At 36.6% G+C, this 20793-nt stretch overlaps 1 protein-coding gene and 1 long non-coding RNA gene across 2 annotated transcripts; one reads left to right on the plus strand and one right to left on the minus strand.

Moving 5' to 3' along the window:
- Nucleotide 1: 1 nt before the first annotated feature.
- Nucleotides 2-1768, minus strand: LOC111742788. The gene is made up of 2 exons (XR_002781475.1): nt 1683-1768; nt 2-899 (listed from the first exon to the last, which is right to left on the minus strand). It is a non-coding gene; the product is annotated as an uncharacterized LOC111742788 (long non-coding RNA).
- Nucleotides 1082-15937, plus strand: CD164 (CD164 molecule). Its single transcript, XM_011364841.2, has 6 exons — nt 1082-1402; nt 4148-4243; nt 6145-6216; nt 7680-7715; nt 11817-11861; nt 13394-15937. Exons 1-6 carry the CDS (start codon nt 1213-1215, stop codon nt 13558-13560), a joined length of 606 nt encoding a protein of 201 aa, XP_011363143.1. The 5' UTR covers nt 1082-1212; the 3' UTR covers nt 13561-15937.
- The last annotated feature ends 4856 nt before the right edge of the window (nt 15938-20793 follow it).

The raw sequence follows: 20793 nt of genomic DNA on the forward strand, positions 1-20793 counted from the left end.
ATTACTGTGCGTGTTATTTTATTAGGATAGATGTGCATAATTAAAATTACATGGAAAATACAAATAGCTGAAAACATTAAATACTTAGCCTTTATAATCTAAGTTTTACTATTTGATCTAAGTATGGCTGCACTTGTGAATGTTTCTGTGAGACTGGGCATCAGATGGCGCTCACCCTTACTAAAAGCCTGAGCAGTTACAGAACATTAGCAGACATTTGAAAATCAAGCCCTGACACCAAGCAATCAGTGTGTTTTGGTCAAGTCACTTTTCTGAATGTTTCTTCACCTGTAAAGTGGGGGTGGGAACCGACCAGATGGATTTCCAACTCAGATCATCTTTGATTCTATGATTATAGTGATGGCATTGACTGAGTGCTGCTACCGCTGATGAAATAGCAGGAAATTCGGAAAAGTCAGGCTAGGAAAGCGTGACGGAGGTAGACAGTATGCAGCTGTGGATGGAAGGCAGGAGACTGCTTTCGGTGTTTCAGCGGCTCTCAGTACGTGGACCGCGTAGCAGAAACACCTTAACCACGTGGTGTCTCCCTTTCCCTGGAGAGTTTCAACACCGGGTTACTTCCAGCAAAAGCGATTTTCAAGGTAAAAAGCGCGGGTCCTTTTATGGACATATGCAACACCTTGGGAATGCGGAAGCACGGCACAAATTTAACTCTTGGCCCAGGTTCTAATTGCACCGCGTGGAAACAACTTCCGTCCGGGGGAACTCGGGTCTGGCAGGCCCCGCCCTGAGGTCACGTGGGGCGGTGGAATTACAGTCTCACTAGTTGCTCTGGGGGACGCCACGCGCCACGTCATGTAGGTTGTTTCATGCAAGCCAGGTGGGAGCGTTCCCTATCGCAGGAAGGAGAAGAGCCCGAATGCATCCTGTGTGGGAATCTGAGGGGAAATGAAATAGTTTCCTGTGTCTTGCCAGTTTCTTTTCTATACAACAGTCACTTTGAGGGACGGTCTCCCTTGGTTTCCTCTCAATACCCCTTTCCCCCTCCCGCAGGATTCCAGTTGGTATCGTCCACGCCCCGCCTCCGCTCCACGGCGCCCCCTCAAGCCCCGGCAGGGGTCCCTCACGTGACCCCAGCGCACTCCCGCGTCGGGGAGAGTGGAGTCTCGGAGGCGGCGCCGCGGGTTAGAGAGGGACAGGCCGAGCGTTGTGCGCCGCAGCTCTCGCCGGAACACCAGCGCTGAATTCGAGATGTCGGGGCTCTCCCGCCTGCTGCCTTGGGCCGCTGCATGCCTGGCCGCGCTCTGTGTGCTGACCGCGGTTGAGGGCACTGCCGCCCTGACCGCGAACACCACCGTGCACCCGAACGTGACTTCAGCGCCCACCAACAGGACAGAACAGACGCTGTCGACGCTCCTGCCGGTCACCACTCCAGCACCAGGTGGGCGCTAGCCCAACCGGCTTCCTGCGCTCGCTCGCTCGCCGCCTGCCCGGCGGAGCTGCCCTCCCTGCCCGTGGTGCGCTGGGGGTCAGGGCGGGCCGCCCTCCGGAAAAATGGCGGCGGGTCCGAGTCCAGCCGCGCCGGGAGCGAGGTGGCCGGGGTGGGGGTGCACCCCGGTGGGAAGGGGCGGCCAGTTTCGGTGGCCGTTAGCCTGTTTTTATCCCCATACTGTCCCCGTCAGAAGTGCTTTATAAAAGTGCCTCGTAATCCCTAGCCTCACCGTAGGCTCGAAAGAGGGGACGTGGCTTCCTTCCGTGGCGACGGCAGTGGGGTCGATTATGGGGCGAGGAGACGCGTCTCCAAGAGTTGGCAGTGAGAGCGAACTCCCTCTCTCTGGGCTTAGTCGTTTGTCCACCCAGGTACTCCGAAGAGAGGCTTCTCCGGAAGTTGCCGAAAGAGAGAAAGGGAAACTGAAGACAATATTCCCTGGCGTCTCAGACTTGGGTCTGACAAAATAAGTCGCCTGAGATTTAATTACGTTAATTTTGCAGATATGGGATATATCTGAGGTTTGAGCGTTTAATTAAAACTTTACGTTTCATGCTAATGTACAAAGGACGAAAAAGTGCTCATTTGTGTACCCGGAGCTTCGCACGTGTCTCTTAGTATTTTATATTTTAGGCAAACTAGAAGGTGGTGAAACCTAGGAAATGGATAGAGAAAGTAACTGCCGCGACCGTATGTTCAGTAGATTGCGAAGCGAGGATTGGAACTCAGATCTGTCGATTTTCTAGAACCGGATCAGGAACACATCTTTTGTTAAGCTCCGCAGTTAACTGGTTGAGGCACACACTAAATCTTAAAGAATTGGCAATGTCGCGACAATGTAAAAAAGAAGGGAGAATAAATTTGAGATAATAAGGTGAAGAAACTTGCAGTCTGTGATTGGTTATTCTAGTTAAGTAACCAGTCATCGTGACAGAATTGCTGTTTTTTACTTTGGCTTTTTTTTCACGCTAATCATATTGTTTTATAATGTCCTTCCTAGTTTTTGTATTTTATAAAAGTTTAATAAAATACCTAATAAACTTAATGTTATTTGGTAGATTCAGAAAGATATAATGATAATATTCAAAAATTTTAAATAAAGGGAAATTACAGTACAATACTGGAAATTCTAACTTGCGCTCTTTTTATGATAGAGCAGAATATGTATTGTCTCTTGCTTATTTGGCAGTTCCTCTCAGAATTGTAGTTTTGTTGTTTGTATGGTTTTTAAGAAGCTTGTGTAATTTAAATGCATGCGAAGGCAATGATTTAAGTAGTACTTTGATAAGCGGAAAGGTAGCAAATTTAGTTCATTGTTAGTGCCATTCACCATGCTATCCAAACATTCATCATCAAGCACCAAAGATTTTAAACAACTAGCATTTTTCATCTGTGTATAAACCCTCGAACTTATTTCTACTTTGCTACCACTTCCACCAAGGTACCATATATTTCCAAATCTCTGACTAATGGTAAAGTATTGAAGTGTAATACCTCAGTTCAGAACTTTTTTTTTAGGTACAGAAAAAGTAAATGAAAATGTTTTTTGGAAGTATCTAGCTTCTAGGAAAATGGATAGAGCCCAATTCTATAGTCCACGTGTTTGTCCAGACATTTATTTGTAATTAGCCTTCTTTGAAGTGTGTTTCTGGACCATTTGGCTTAAATTATTGAAAAAAGACTTTGCTAACTTGTTAAATTATGTGTACATGAATGTAGCCCCCTCCAGATATGTTGTCCCTTACTCTCTATTCATGGAGGACCTTGGAAAGAGTAGATCATTTATGAATTACGAATCTCGGGGGTTTTTCAAAATGGGCATCATCGGAGCTTGGGTTCAACCTGTAGTACATATTTATTGCTATTAAAAATTTCAGTGTCTTATCTGATGTTTTGGGGCAGTGATTTCCCTGTGTGTATTGATGGCCTTATAACAGTCTTTTTTTCCGATATTTTTATTTTTTAAGGATGCTTTAAAAATGTCTCAAGAAAAAAACGGGGGAGTGGGGTTGTTTAGATAGGTGCCATGAAGTACTAAGCGTTTCCATTAGCGTGTGTGTGTTTTCTTTTTCTTGAGTTGACTTCTGGCTTCTAAGTCATTTAAAAAAATTGGAATTTCTTAGTAAGCCAGTTAACAAAATTTTTTTGTGTGCGTGGTTAAAAAAAATCAAATGAAAATTACCTTCTTGACAAAATTTTAAGTGTATATTACAATATTAACTGTAAGCACATTGATGTACAGAAGATCTCTAGAACTTTTTTTTTAATCTTACATGAAACTTCATACTCACTGAACAGCAGTTCTCCATTTCCCTGCCCCCCAGCCCCTGGCAACCACCATTCTACTTTCTGCTGCTGAGTTTGACTCCTTTAGATAACTTCATATAAGTGGAGTTATGCAGTATTTGTCCTTCTGTGACTGGCTGATTTCCCTTAGCATAATGCCTTTAAGGACCATCCATGTTGTAGCTTATGACAGGATTTCCCCTTTTTAAAGGCTGAATAATATTCTGTTGTAAATGTATAACACGTGTTCTTTACCCATTCCTCTGTTGATAAGCTATAAAGTTTTACCATTTCTCTTAATTAGTAAGGTGGTACTGTATATAATGCTTACTGTTGTTTAAAAAGGATAAGTAATATAAATTCAAAATCAGATGCCAATAATTAATTGACTGCATACATCCCACCCTCTAGAAACCTGTGAAAGCCGCAACAGCTGTGTTTCCTGTGTTAATAATGCTAGCATTGCTATTGATAATGCTGCCTGCTTTTGGATGGAATGTAAAGAAGGTAAGAAATTTAGGATTGTTTTGAGAATGCAAAACTTTTGTTATAACATTTTAAAATATGCTACAGGATATTCTTGAACATTTGAAAATTATGTATAACATTTAGGATAGTGTGTATTATTCATTTTACAAATCAAATACTTTAAAGTGCCAGTTGCTTAACACTGTCCCCTAAAATCTCTTCTTGTCTTCCATTTCCCCCTCCTTTTAATTCCTTAGACTTGATAATCAAGGCTCAATAGTTGTAAAGGAAGAGATTTTAGACCTTTGTAAGATACACTAATATTAGCTGTGAAAGAAAGTTGTGAAATTTTCCCCTGAAAATTGCCTCCCAGAGAAATGTTTGAGGCATTTATCCTCAGTATGTCCTGCTAGATGTATTATAGAGACCTTATGAAACTCTTGGATATTTAGATGTGGGAGAAGAATGAGGTGGGAATAGAGTTGATTCCTGTGCTTTTGTTAAGTTTTAAAGTTACCTTTGATTTGAGGGATAAAGAGTTAGATGGAGATACTTTGAAATTCCAGTAAGGTTTTTGCTAGTACCATGGGATTACAGCATAAATTATTCTGCTTAATGTCAGATAGTTGAATTTTTTTCTTATAAGTAAAATAATTTATCATTTTTTATATAAAGAAGCCAAAGCTATATGTTACGCTTCTTTATTCTTCATTGAAAATTTTGAGTTCTGGAAATAATATCACTAGTAAAATTTAAAAATCTTTTAAAATTAAGGTATTGGCTTAATTTGGGTTAAATTAACTTTTATTGTATAAGAGTCACTTTTTTTAAGATCATAAAATGGATTTTAAAAGTATACTCCTCCCTCCGTGTACGGCAGAGTTGACAAGTTTTAGAGATTAAATATCCTACTGTAGTATATTTTGCGGAAAGCTCTTCATACTCTTGCTCTAAGTCTGTCCATCCAGGAAATCGATTTTAGCCCATTTTCCGTTTGCCTCAAGAATACTTGCTGGCAGCACTTGTGGCTACAAAGTTGACCCTGAAATAACTCACAGATTACAGTAGTAACTTTACCCCCAAAGTTTGCCATGAAATCTCTTGCTTTTATTTTTGCATCACTCTAGTATATCGATAGTATTTGGAAATGAATGACGTCATTCTATTTATAGCATTGTGTTTTTAGTAGTAGTATTTCCATTTATGAAATACAGTAATTCTCGATCGCTTAAAATGTCAAATCCTAGAAAACGTAGCATTTCTACACATGTTGACGTTGTTCTTGAATGGTCGTTAGCCGAAGATTCATTTGATGAATCCGATTTATGTGTACATTTCTGTGGCGTTAGAGACAAGTTCTGTTTAGAAATAACTCCAGGAACAGTTTTTATGTACTATTTTCACATTGAAAACCAGTCACATTTGCTTGAGCCTCAAAGAGCATGTTTATGTAAAATTAAATTAATGCTGGCAGCAAGATGCACTTTTTTTCCTAAACTGGAAATGAGTTAGAAAATGTAGAAGACTGTTGATGATATCTGGAACAGAGGACTTACTGCTGCCATTAGGGCACCTCCCCTGTTTACTAAGCCTTTATTGGGTCCTGACCACTTTCTTGAATCAGCCCTGTTAAGGACTCTAGCAGTCTTCCTTGTACAATTGTCATATCACAGTTCTGAGCTCTTGAGTGTTTCTGATTTATCTGTTTAGTATGTTCATGTGGATTTTAAAAGGATACTATTTGGAGAGGTCCTGTGTAATATTTCCAAAACAATGGGAAAAAGAGGATACCAGAGTGTTTTATTGGTCTGTGGACAGACTTTGGAGTGTTTATGCGTGAGTTTGATTTTTAGAAGCAATTACGGATCTTAGTAACAAAGTCAAAGATAATGTAAGTGAGTAATTGGTGCTGTTTATCTTTTTTAATTCTTCCATAACAGATAAAAACTACTGTTCACATAATGCAACAATTAGTGGTTGTCAAGTAGTGAACCGCACAGATTTCTGTTCTGGTAAGTATTCACATTAGCTGTTGGGGAAAGTGGCCACAGAGAGGGGAAGGGAGATCTTGCTTCTGGAAGCCTTATTTCAGTCTGGTTTGAGGCATTTCCATAATTCTAATCGTGTTATAAATTTGAATATGAATAGCATATTTATATCAATTGCTAAAAGGACAGTGTTTTGAAACTTGGTTTAGTGATCTGGCTATACTGTGGAATGCTATAAATATATATGCTTCCTTTACTCTTTTCCCTACTCCTCCAGAAACTCATGGTAGTTTAGATCCTTTCTTTCTTTGCATTTCATAGGCCTGGACAGCCTTTTCTGGCACTTTCTTGGTTATGGTACTGGTGATTGTCACAGTCTCCAGCATAATTTGTGCTGTGGTTAAATGAATCTTCTATGTATTCATCCATTTCCTGTACTTTAATTTGTGGAACTTGATTACTCTTTAACTTTTACTTTACTCTTTGCCCAGGAAATAAACTCCCCAGAGTTTATTTAAAAAAAAAACAGCTGTTTTTTTTTTTTTTTTAAACAAGACTATCATTTAATAAGAAAGTCAAACTCCTAATTTCGTACATAGATAATAATTAAATACAGCAAAAGTTTTTTCTGGAGAGTGTCAGTAACCTTGAAAGACTACCTATAACTATCTAATTTTGGTGGGCATTGCTCCATCCCAACTTGAACTTTATAACTGAGAATTTCATTAGTATGAGATCAGTAACACCCTCTTCAGAGTCCATAACATGGTTTAGGTGGTAAATGAACAAACATTTGAATAGTTATTTTAATGTTTGCTAGAAAATAACTATATCATATCTGATTTCATAATAGTGCTTAGAAACAAAAATAAAACATTTTAAGAAACATTAAAGAAAAACTGAACAAGTAATTCTACATTGATGATGTATTAGAATTAGTTTTGACTGTGAAGGGATATAAAACTTCAGATTACAGTGGATTAAAAAATAGATTTACTTTGCTTTCATGTAAAGGAAGTCTGGAGGGCTATAGTAAGAGCTCTACCACCATTAGGAACCCAGGTGCCTAGGTTTTTACTGTTGTTCTTCAAAAATGCCTTTGACCTTACCCTCCAAGGTGAGTTCTCATATTTTAGCCATCTAATTGGTTTTCCTGCCAGCAGAAAAAGGAAGGGAAAGAGGCCCGTATCTACCTTATATATGCTTAGAAGTTACACATGGCTACCTATCTGCCAGGAGAGGCCAAGAAATGTTCTGCTGGGATGAGGAATGTGTCATTGAAAATTGGTGCTTCTATTTGTCGAGAAGGATAGACCAATATTGGGTCAGAGCAATTGTCAGTTTCCTTCACAGGTGGTACTAAAATGTAAAAATTGTTAAGTGGCACTCAAATGACTGCCGGTAGGAATAATGTGTAGGAAATAGTGTTATAGATTGTGATATTTTAGACATCTTTGACTTAATATGTGTGTTTGTTTTTTAAATAGTGCCCACTGCCACTCCATTGCCAACCAATTCTACAGGTAATACAAAATAATTGACTTTTCCTCCTCTTCCTCCTTTTAGGAATTTTAAACTCTCTCGATAAGCTTAAAGTTACATTTTAGTAATCAAATATCTAAAAGTTGTTAGTATAATTTTAAAAATTAGTAGGCATATTTAGTCTTGGGCCACAGTAATTACTTTATGTGTACTATTTGTGACAGTGACACAGAGCTTTGGTGTTTTGTATTCATTGAATTTGAGCAGATTTGCTGTAGCTTTGTACATTGAGTTTGAAAACTGCTTTTCGTGGATTTTGTGGAAACCTCAAGAAACATAAAAGCCTAAAAAAAATTAAAATTCCCTATAATTCCCATCATCCAGAAGTACACCAAAATGTTTTAAACAATTGTTTTTCTAGTCTTTTATATATATATATATATATATTTAAATAAATAAACATGATATTGGACAATATGTACCTGCACGTTTGAATTGTTTTCCCTTTTACTGCAAGAATTATTGTACACACTATGTATCGTGCTCTTGATTGAATAGTTAGGTTAGAACATCTTATAGGGAAATATTTTCTGTCATTTCTGATAGGATTGATTCAAACAGCATTATTCCTAAGTCAGAGGATATGATTATTTTAAGACTCTGAATACTGATTTCTTTTCATTCCTATCAACAAGTTAAAAGTTTTTCACCATACTTTCAATAGCATTAGATAATACCTCCTTTTAACAGTTTTTACCAATTTGATAAGGGGAGTAAATAATTAAAAAAAAAAAAAATTTATTCCAGTACAAGTACTAGGCCAGATAATAGGGATATAGAGACAGAAGTAAGACAGCATTTTGCCTATTGGTAACTTCGAAAGAGGTAAGTAAGCTTAGTATGTTACAGGATTTGTAGGAAGGTGTGTGTATTGAGTAGCGTGGCATATGTGGTGACAACTCTCTGAAGATGTTGACTGAGTCTTGAAATTACCCTGGTAAGATATGACAAGAGTTTCCCAAGTGGAGCAGGGTGGTCAATACTTGTGAAGGGTATAATGAGGTCAAGGAATTGGATTTGATGTGTCCAGTACAATGTGAGGAAGAATGAAGCTGGCCAATCAACAAATCAAGAGCTAGATTAGAAAGTCCCTTTGTGTATGCCTTGCTCTGTTGGATTGAGGTATGTAGGTCATGTGATGAGACTTGCATGTTAATAAAATGACTTAATCTGATGATGTGGAGAGGAGTTTGGAAGGAGACAAGTGAATACAGGGAGGTTAGATAAGCTGTAACAGTGATACTAGATGACTGATAGGGGAAAAATTGCAGATACATGCAAATAGACATAAGAAATAGAAGGCATAGGACTTCATGATTGAGGTGATGGGAGAGCTCTTAGCTAAAAGTACAGATAGGTTGTCTATGACCATGCCATCCTGAACAAGCCCGATTCCATCTGATCTTGGAAGCTAAGCAGGGTCAGACCTGGTTAGTACTTGGAGATCACCTATAGGAAGATGAGGTGCCGTAGGTGTAAAAAATAAAAAATAAGGGATTGGAAGCTGATAAGGTCCTTGCAATTTGTGAGGTCAACCAAGCGTTGCCTCGCCTAAATAAATAAGTTAAAAAATAAATAAAAGTACAGATAGGTTAATCATTGTAGGCAGTAGTACAGTCCACTGGAGCAGCTTTTAGAGAGAAGTATAGGGCCTGAGGACCCTTGGGAACAATAATGTCTAAGGGGTAGGAAGAGGACTGGAGAGGAAACTGAGTAGGGATGGGCAGAGAAGTAAGAAAGCCCAGAGAAGTGGTGTCTGAGAAACTGTGCATATGTGTTTTCGGCGTAGTTTTTAAGAGGAAGTGCTGTAACAAGGACAACTCATTTTGAAAGACTTCAGCAGTAGTGAGCTAGCTTGTACCAGCTTTTGCTAGCCAGTTGTACATAGCTGTTTCCAAGTGCATGTTCAGTGATACCATGTTGGTAGTTTGAATTAAGGCTGTAGTGGAAATATTTATGCCATGGAAATCTGTAAATGCTACAAAACTTACTTTGGAGAGCACACAGTGGTGTGCTCATAAATCTTTAGCACCCATTAGAAGTCATTGATTAGTAGGAGGGTATTAAAGTAGATGAAAGTAGAGATGTTGAGAGAAAATGAATTTCCAGAAGGTGTTATGTGAACAGAAAGGAATAGAGAGGGAAATGATCTTCCCCAAACCATTACGGGTCCACTTTTAATTTCTTCCCCATGAGTCTTGAAGTATTTGTCCTGCTTGGTCCTCACTTTTGTTTTCCTGTGAACTACCATGAGTCTCTTTTTTGTTTTCTCTCTCTTTGGTTCATTAAAGTGGAAGAAAGCCGAGGCTTGCTTGCTTGCTTGCTGAAAATGCATCAGTCGAGTGGCAGTTATGGTTGAAAAACCTTTATATGGTTTCTTTCCATGGCTACTGCTAAAGAGAGCAATTGAGAAATTAAGGGACTGTTAAAGAAACAACAAAGAAAATCTCTTCTATGTAGAAAAGTGTTCAATGGGGTTAATTATAAGTCTTCTACCAGTACAAATAATATATTATAAACATAGATTTTAATATTTATAAGTATCTTAAAATAGAATGACTACCTTATGTCAAACAAGTGGAAAATGTCCATGATATAGTAGAAAATAGTATTAAGTAGTTCTGGTACAATATTTTTTGTTGTATACATACCTAGAAAAATGGCTGGCAGGAAGAAACATGTTACTCAGTGATAGGATTACTTAAATGTCTTTACTGTATTTTCTAAATTTTCTATCACTAATAGCAGCTTTTACAGTTTATGAATTTTTTTTAAATGAAAGGAACGTACAGTAGGTCCATGGAGGTACATTTTCTAAGTAGTGCCCAATTTTGAAAAATTGTTAACATAAAATACTTTGGTGAAAAGTAAAAGTGTGTACATGTTTTGCCTATTTAGAAAAAAGAATTAGTTAACCATGTTCAGAGGGTGGGTAATGAGGATCAAATAGCATTTGCTAATTTCTTGCCTTAACATTGTCAGACAATATTACTAATAGTGTTGTAAGATTGAAAAAGAATTTGGTATATATTTAATTTACAAACTTTTTTGTGGTTACACATGTCTAAGCAACAAAAACTTCAAAAGGATTATAAGTCTTAAAATAATCATACCCTCTAATCTGGGAATTATGTATAGGAATCAGTTCTATCAGACTGATGAGATCAGATATTTCTCTGTAAGATGTTCATAGCACGGAGAAATGAGAGGTGACCTAACTGTACAGCCAAGAATGGGATGGGTAAATGTGTACAGCAGTGAGAAAGAAAAGGATACAAACATATGAAAATATCCTTCAGTGTTATTAACATATTGTAACATATCTATCAGTAGTGTCAATATAACAAGTCTCAATATAGTGCTTTTGTTCCTAAAATGTTGCATTCACTCTAACCTTCCCATGAGTACACATTTCGTTAAAGGCATCATTAGATAATTGAGCTCATGTAGGAAAGTAGACTAGAACTTATCCTTGGGCTCTTCTAATCTAAATTGGGGGAACTATGGCCCCAGGACACCTGTTCTTACAAAAATTTTATTGAAACCAACCATGCCCATTCATTTGCATGTTGTCTTTGGCTGCTTTTGCACTGCACAGTGTACAAAACCTAAAATATTTACTTTCTACTCCTTTGAGAAAAGTTTTGCCAATCCCCTGAAATAATGAAGATAAGCAAATTTTGCTACCTACATAAGAAAATAACTGAGTTGCACTTGTTTCTTACCTTGACTTTTTAAGTTTTGTCTTAGAAGCAGTATTATAAAGAACCTGTAGTTCCCTCACCTAAACACTAATTCATGCCCTTCTGTGTGTCTTTACAAACTTTATGCAGATGTATACATAGATTTTACACATAGATGTTAACATAGATATAATGTCATGATTGCCTAACGTTTTAAAATACATTTTTAAAAGCTAGTATTGTGGACGTGTAGATGTGTTAGTGAACCAGTAACTGAAGTTTGGCCTTTATTCTCTAAAAAATTGAAAGCATGTTGAAATTGGTAGCATTATTTTAAAAAGATAGATAATTGGGAAGTTTAGAAATTAAAATTTTTAATGCATTTCGTTTACGTTCCAGCTAAAACCACAACTATACCTTCCCCTTCTACAACTACTGCACCAGGTAATTGAGATTTTCTAACTTAACAGTGAGACAGGATGTGTGTATCCCATTGTCTGCTATTTCTGTCATCGTTTTCCAGTTTTATTCAGGAATGGTTATGAACTGAAATATTAAGAGGACCAAGATATTAGGCTATTAGAGCAATAATGGTAGGTTTGCTGAGAGTCCTCTTTTAGTTTTTTAATGTGTAATCACATTTGGCATGGTACGTTAGAATTAAATGATAACATTCTTCCAAAACCCTTTTAGTACAACTTGTAGGTGAAATCTAATTTCTTATAACTTAAAAATTAAGTACTGATTACTGTTAGCGATTGATTTTGTGCTGTATTAGACCATGGTGATTTGAGTGAAGATAATATAGCCATCCTTTTTACTGAGAAATATCTAAAAAGCCAAGATCACTACCAAATGTGCACCTCAGCTATATTTCTTACCATTTCTTAAATTCCTTTATAACTCTTGAAAGCGCATGTGAAAATTAACTATTACATGTTAATATATGTTATGCCTCAGGATGTTTTTATGACTGCTTAATGTTAAAATACATTTAAAAAATACAGTGGGTACACAGGTAGGAGCCCTTCTCTCTATCCATATTTAAAATACTGTTGCTTTGATTCTGATGAATCTTATAATTTTGATGCTTTTCGCTTCATTCTTGTGCTACTTTTCTCAGTTTCAGTAAAGCCATTCTGTCTTCACAAGAAGTACATAACAGTTGTAACTAATTTTAAAGCTTTCCAACTTATTATATACAGTCACCAGAACCAGTGTTAATTTGATAGTTTATTTAAGAAAAAAGTAAAATTTATTTTAAATATGCAGTTGCTTTTTAATGAAGTGGATGGTGCTCCACTTGAAATGTTTTACTCCTGGAAAAGGAATTTAAATTTTTGTGCTTTTTTTTTCTCATGACTTGGTAATACTTTCTCATAATGTAAAATCTGCAGAGTAAGATTAAAATACCTTTAATAACAAGTTCTTTTGCTTGTTGGAATTATAAATTGCAGATACTTAGGATTATCTTTGTAATTTAAAAAATTGCAACCAAATTTGCCTTATATATTTAGTAAAATTCAAAAGTATGAATTTTCAACACAAATATTGTTTATTCTAGCAATTAAATGAAAATATGTAGTCTGAAGTAATTGCAAATTTTAAAAGTGCTTCACATGTTCCTAGGGCACAATTTATATACCAGGAGAGTCTTTTTCTGTTATTTTTCTGTATTTGAAGTTGTATAGCAGCATTGTATAGCAAATATTTTTCTGTATTTGAAGTTGTATAGCAGTATTTTTCTGTATTTGAAGTTGTATAGCAGCATTGACCACTTGATATCACTGGGTGGAATAAAGAATGGGATTGATAAATAATTGTCTTTCTCAATTAGGGATAAATTTTAGCTGTAAAGACTTGAGTCAAGAGGAAATACTTTATAGAATGTAACATGGCAAAATAGAAGCTCAGGTGTGTCTTGAAATTATGATGGGGGATCATGAGACTTACTGGTATTTCTTCTAACTTAACAGGTACAACTAATACCACTTTAACTCCAACGTCACAACCTATGCGAAAGTCTACCTTCGATGCAGCCAGTTTCATTGGAGGAATTGTCCTTGTCTTGGGTGTGCAGGCTGTAATTTTCTTTCTCTATAAATTCTGCAAATCAAAAGAACGAAACTACCACACTCTGTAAACAGACCCATTAAATTAACAAGGACTGGCGTATAACTCACTGAAACCAAAATATCATCTTACAAGATACCCCACATGGAAGACGCTATTCCAGGATCTTTAAATTTTCAAAGGATACATATAGGATATTTTGGAGCATCATCCTTGAAGAAAAATCAGTTAATCATTTTGCTCAACAGGAGTATTTAAAATATTCTGCATGAATCCTTGTGGCTGTCTTCTTTTATTTTTAATGGCTGCTGCTCTGGGATTATGTTCTCATTTCTTGACATGCCAAATGTAACTCTGTAAGTGATGGAAAACATTGTCCTGTGCAGACAACCTCATGACTCTTTTGGCATTTTGAATTTAGTCATTGTAAAGCCTGAAAGCTGCATTTTCATCCTAACTCAGGATGTAGTTTAGTGACCAGAATTGAGAAGAATGTGCCAAATGAGCATCAATCAGGTAGAGTTTTGGCCATCATTTCAAAAGTGGAATAAATTTATAAATTTAGTATATTTAGAGTAAACTGTATCCTTAGAGTAAAATTTTGTGCTTGATAACAGTAATTTTTTCTACATTAGAAATAAGATGCCACCGAGGGAATTACATTCCAGATTTAAAGAAATGAATGGAAAGGATACAAACCATTAAAGTATAGCAAGTTATTGTTAATACTTGTAAAGCACCTTATATCATTGAGAAAATAAAGAACAGTGCCTTAAAAGACAGGCTCAAAGGTAGACTGTAACTTAAAATGTTTGTGATTTGTCGTTTCACATTAAAGAAGGAAAAAGATTGGTCTGAGGATGTAACTGTTGATGTGAGCAGTAGTAAACCTGCTTTTAGATACCATGCTGTTAATATTTAATTGAAAACTTAACCTACTTTATTTCAGACCTGAGTAACTTAAGCTAAAGGATGTTATACAAAGTCGAAAGCCTTCATATATTGAACTTCCCAACATTTTTCTTATGGCTATGAAAAAATACAGAGATAAAATTGATTTAATTATTTTTCCTCTATACTTCAAAAAAGTATCCTAACTCTGTTGTACCTCTAAAGGGTTTCCACCAAGCTTTCTTGAAAAGTAATTTTCATGAGGCAGGAAGGAAATAAGTTTTTTTAGAATCATTTACTCTTTAAATGAGACAATCATTTTAGATTTTGAGACAGCAAATGTGACCAGTGTAATTTCAGAGAATCTGAGGATTTTTGGTTGATGATATTACTGTAGATTTTTAATGATGATTATTTGACCTGGATAAACAGATTGTGCTCTTTCTTCTCTCCTGTCCTTAGTTTCAATTCCCGTAGTATAATAAGCATGCATACTTTTATTTGTTTAATTTTCTTAGAAAGCATTAGTTTTTTTGGTTTTAGAGGGATACTTCTCCCTGCCTTTGATGCATTGGATTAGTTCAGAGGCTTAAATTAGTTTAACATGAGCTTTTTGCTTTCCTAGGTCATTAAAGTTTTTTGTTTGTTTTAGTTTCTTTAGCCTATAGTGGCTGAGTTTAGTCCTTGGTTTTCAATATTTTATAGTAAGAAATAACAAGTTGCTTAGGTCCATTTCATAAGCCAAAATTCCTTTCATTAAGATAATTAAAGGTTCTTGAAGATTTACTGTTTTTTTGTTGCTTGCTGGTACAGCTAAAGTTTATTTTACTTGCACATTTGTACATACACCTAATATTTTCAAGTGCCTTAATTGTTTAAAATCTCTAGCTTCACAAGTTTTGGGGAAAAGGTAGGTTTACCTCACATTTTTGTGTTTTCATTAGTAGTAATATTCTAGGTACCTCACAAAAAATTTTATTATGGTGCCATGGCTGTTAGTTTTTAGTGAGTGCTGTAAGATACAAGATTCATTTGAAAGTATGCAGAATTTCCATTCCTCTCAAAGTGGCAAAAATTAGCTACAATGGCATAATTGACATTTATCTAGATACTGTGTCACACATTAATGTCAACACATATAGCAATTTTCATGGAAATGTAGCTGGTGAAGCCTCTCATCTTCTGTAATTTTGAATACTGCTTCTAACAACAAAATCATAATATATGAAATTCATTAGATTTTGCAAGAAGAGCTCTTACAACGGAACTCACAGCCTCCCCTTTGCCTGCCTTCTTTAGCAATTTAGTATCTGGAGCCATTAATAATTTTTGGGTTTTTTTAATCCAGAAGGTATATAGAAACCTTTTCAGATTTTTCATCTGATTTGTTCATGCAGATGCAGTTCTATCAAAATACCGTATTTTACCTTAAGATATTGCACAGGCAGACACTGCTGTATTTAGAAATTTCTTTTTCAGTTCATTAAAAACTGCAAAACCAATCTGTATCGTGTATCAAACTGATTTAAAATAAATCTACATGTTTATTGAATTAATCTGCTCTTCTTTATTAACCAAAGTGTGTTTTTGTTTTTGCTTTTTGATTATTCACTTAATGCTAGTGAATTTACCTTATCAGTCTGTGGATAGGTTGTCTACCCAATTTTTATTGCTCTCCAAAACCAGTAGATAGTATTCATCAGTGGAGAACAGAGCCTTTGAATAATGATAGTTGGAGGGAGGGCTTTGTATGTCTGTGCAAGTGACATGCAAGTTGATCTTCCACAAATAAGTAGAAATCACTCACTTATGTTCTACCAAGTAAATTCATGAGACTACATTTGTTATAAATCTGAAAGCTTGTTCGTTAATTGCTTTTTTAGTTCAGATTGCATGTAAAGTAAAATTGGGCTTCTGTTTAGAGTACTTGATATAAATAGCTAGTACTAAGCCACATATTGGTATGTGAAACCTTGGTCCATGTTTTGGCCAAGATTATATTCTATATTAGATCACAGAAGTTGGACTAAGAAGAGAGAATACTCCTTTATAAGATTTAAAACCCAGAAGAGTGGACTTAATAATTTTGCTGTAGAAATTACCTTTTGGTTTCATGTTAGCTTTATATATAGTCAAGTTTGGTAAATATAAAACTCTGTGCCAAGCTTGAAGACTCCCTAATATGTTGCTAGAGACAAATTGTTTTGATGATAATGAAGTTCAGAATAGTTTTTGTAGATGATAAAAAGTCTGTATACTTAACACATGTAATTAGCATTTGTTGTGCTCTCCTTTACTTTGCTACTGGTATTTACCTTCTGCCTAAAGAATGTCCTTTAACCTTTAACATTTCTAGTTATGATGGTACAGGTATCAGTGAATTCTTTTTGTGTGTCTGCCTTTATTTTTGAAAGGTTTTCATTGGATGTAGAATTCTAGGTTGATGTTTTTTGCTCTCAGCACTTTAATGATGTTGGTCCACAGTCTTCTCACATCGTGTTCTATGAGAAATCTTTCATCTTTGTCATTTGTTCCTTTGCACATTTTTCTCCCATTGCCTTTTAAGATTTTTTGCATTATCGCTGGTTTTGAGCAATTTGATTATGATGTGCTGTTGCTTTCTTTGTTTCTGTGCATAGGTTTGGTTGAGTTTCTTGGGTCTGTGGTTTTCATCAAATTTGGAAAATTTTCAACCTTTATTCAAAAAGTTTTTTTTCTGGCCTCTTCTTTCTGCTGGGAACTCTATACGGAGGCTGCTAGAAATTGACCCATACACTGTTTAGGTTTTTAAAAATCTTTTTCTGTTTTTGTCATTATTACTGTCTTTGAGTTCACTGATGCTTTGGCTAATCTGTTAATGTTATCCGATGTGTTTTTTATTTCTAGAAATTTATTTTGGGTGTTTTTATATCTTTCATGTCTCTACATATTCAGTCTTTTCTTTAGTTTTTAAATATAATTTTAATGCCTGTGTCTGCTAATTCTAACATCTGGGTCAGTTTGTTGATTTTTTTCCGGCTAATTATGGGTCATTTTCCTATTTCTTTGCATGCTTGGTAATTTTTTATCATGTGCCAAATTAAATTTTAACCTGTTGGGTGCTGGTTATTTTTGTTCTGGGACATAAGTTATTTGAAAACAGTTTGATCTTTTCAGGACTTTTAAACTTCGTTAGGTGAGAGCAGAGCAGCATTTGTTCTAGGGCTAATTGTTGCCCCAGTTCTAAGGCAAGACCTTTAGTATTCAGGGCCCCATGGAATATGAAGCTTTCTAGTCTGGTCTAGTGAAAGCAGGTCTATTCCTAGCTTTGTGTAGGCTCCAAATACTGTTTCTTCTAAACCTCTCCCCATCATTGGGTAGTTTGCCTCACGTGCATGTGCTGAACAATAATATTGCTGAATATTGGAGGGGCACCCTCTGCAGGTCTCTGAAGTTCCTCTTTCTCTGACTCTCCGTCCTCGTCCTCTGCCCTGGAAAATCTAGCTGCCTTTATCTCTCTTTAGCAGGAAGTCCAGTAGGCTCTGCCTGGTGTCCCTTCCCTGCCTCATGGCTTAGAAGGTCAACACAGTAAGCTAGGTCAATAGTTTCCTGCCTTTCAAGGATCACTATCCTTTGCCTAAAGACCAATATTCTAAAAACTGTTTCATGTATTTCGTCCAGTTTTTCAGTTTCATCGTAACTTAATTTAGTCTCATTTAATCTTGGCAGTTCAAGATGGGGATTTTAAAGTCTTAATTCTTAATTGTTCAAATTATACATGGATACATATTCTTGACCCCCAACTCCACCACCCTTAAACTATTAGAGATAAGGTATAAGTCTGCTTTGACTATCCCCAGTCCCTTTGCCTTGCTTGCCCTCCTCCACTTCCCAGAGGTAGTTACTGGAATTGGTTTGGTTTTTAAACCCTCCCTCCCCACCCCCCAGTATATACACATAACAGTATGTACCCTGAGAAAATATATAATGTGTTTTTTTATTTTGACATCCTTCAACTTTTTTTCACTTAACTATTTGGAAATCATTCCAAGTTAAGTTTATGTACCTATACTGGTTAGGTTGTTGCAATTCTTAGTTTTTATTAACAATTTTGCTTAGAATATCTTTGTACCTGCCACCTAGTTTATGTATGAATATTTCTCTAGAGTAAACAGAATTGGAAAGCTGCGTCAGAGTTTCCACTTGGAAAATTTTAACACACCGAGATTGCCTTAATTCCCACCAGCAAGGTGTCAAAAGTTTTTTCTGTATCCTTACCACTGAATATTATTACTTGGTTACTAACATTAATTTGTCCCCTCACTGAATTATCTGTTTTTCTATTGTCTTAATTAGTGGGGTATTTTTTTTAGTTCTAAATTATTTGAATGCTAATTCATGGTCAATGGATTTTCTTTAACCAATATTTTCTTCAGCCTTTGTCTTTGATTATGGTGTCTGTATGAACAGGAACGTTTGACATAAAGTATTAACTATAAGAATGCATTGGAGTTACAGGGCATATTATCTGTAAATAAAAATTTGCAAAGCAGTAAAGGACTGAAGAATACAGGTATAACAAATAGAAGAAGTGGCCACTATCTGTTCTCCCTTAAGCTGAGTTCCGGAAATCTTTAGAGAGGATACAACCTTGGCCCTCTGGTTGAAGTTTGTAGTAGATGTAAATCCATCTCAGATGGTGCCGGGGAAGCTATCCATGGGGAGGTACAATCTGTGAAGTCATCCAAGAAGGTACAGGATAAACCATATGTAGGAGGTGCCACACCAGTGATACTCAACTGCTAAGTTATGTGCACTGCCAGAGCTAGGCACTATGGGAATTTGCCCAGACCCAGAAAAAGAAATCCATCCAGTAACCCCTGTTGACAAAACATACCACCTAGCAAAGAACTATATGGTACAGCTCCGTTTTCACTGTAATGGGTGGAGCAGGCAACAACATGAATTCAAAGCTCAAAGCCCTTGTTTCTATAAATTTATGAATTTCCACTACTGAGTCAATATTTCTTTTGCCCTTGGTCAGAACCTCAACTGATTAGGGTTCTTCACCTGATGGAGTGACCTAAATGTCCATTACCAAAAGGTCTGAGTTCAGTTGTCCTGTTTGCTGTAGTTTCTTACTAATCTTTACTATTGGGTATGGAAGAACATGGGCACCTGGAGAATCCCCTGTGTTCCAGACAAAGTCCTTGCCTCTACTGTGTACCAGTAATACGAGCTCACCCTTGGTAGTCAGGATCAATCAGGATCGATCATTCCAGCCAGTAGGGTAATACCTTTTGGTTTAGTGGCATAAGAATCCCACAATGGCCAGATGGCAGTCTCATCTTAGATCTTGTATCAGTAGACCCATGGTAGAAGCATCATTAGGAAATAAGACCTCCAAACCAGCACAGCTTGCGGTTGCTGGGATGATAAGTACAATCCTGAGAGGAGCCACTCTCATTTCAACCCCTTGATCACTCAACTCATATATACTCTGGCTCAAAGCATATGCCACCTACTGTAAGAACTACATCCTTTCAAGATGGTGTCTCCCAACTGTTGTAATTGAATATTCAGTGAACTATTGCTCCTTTCAGTTAGACTAGCCTTTTCTGGTTGTTGGGTATGTTAATTTTATGGGCATGAGCTCATTGTAGCATTTCCTTTGTGAAATTGATTCCTTGATTAGGAGGAATGCTACAGGAAATACCATGATGATGGATAAGGCATTCTGTGTATATAGATCAGATAGTGGTGCTGACAGAAGTATTATGGACAAAAAGACAATCCATATCCAAAATGTGCATCTGTTCTAGTGAAGATGAATTTCTACCCCCGCTATGATGGAAGAGGTCTGATGTAATGAAACTGTCACCAGCTGTATGGCTGTTACCTGTGAGAATGGTACCATATTGCAGCCTCAGTATGGGTCCTGGTTCTTGACAGATAGGCACTTATCAGTAATGCATGTCAGCCTTGGCAAGGGGAAGTTCCTGTTCTTACTAAGGCACCTAAGTACTTCCTACGATATCCAGTCACCATGCTATCAGCATAGTGGACCAATGTGATGTTTTATGGAATATCTTGATGATCAAGGCCCCTGAATTACATATCATGACAGAGCGGGAGAATTGACAAAGTTTTAAGGCAAGACTTTGAAGGTACACTGTGGTCTCGTCAGGTTTAAAAAAAAAAAAAAAACTACTTCTCGTGGTCCTTGCAATTTGATATTGGAGCAGAAAGCATATTTGCAAAACAAGTACTAGAGACATTCATTTATTCCAGTAAAGATACTGCATTTGGGATAGCAGCTGTAATTGGACTCACTACCTGATTAAGGTATGGACCTGATATTCACTAGTCATTTTCCAAGATCCAACTCTTTTTCTGCACAGGCCAAAGTGGTGAGTTAAATGGTGATATGATA

This window comes from Pteropus vampyrus, unplaced genomic scaffold (genome assembly GCF_000151845.1).
Source record: "Pteropus vampyrus isolate Shadow unplaced genomic scaffold, Pvam_2.0 Scaffold101, whole genome shotgun sequence".
NCBI lineage: Eukaryota > Metazoa > Chordata > Mammalia > Chiroptera > Pteropodidae > Pteropus > Pteropus vampyrus.

What these genes read in the sequence shown, in the direction of transcription:
- CD164 (XM_011364841.2), top strand. Translation starts at nt 1,213, where the DNA reads ATGTCGGGGCTCTCCCGCCTGCTGCCTTGGGCCGCTGCATGCCTGGCC. An exon ending in CCGCACAGATTTCTGTTCTG is followed by an intron (nt 6,217 to 7,679) that starts GTAAGTATTCAC and finishes TTTTTTAAATAG; the next exon opens with TGCCCACTGCCACTCCATTG. An exon ending in ATTGCCAACCAATTCTACAG is followed by an intron (nt 7,716 to 11,816) that starts GTAATACAAAAT and finishes TTTACGTTCCAG; the next exon opens with CTAAAACCACAACTATACCT.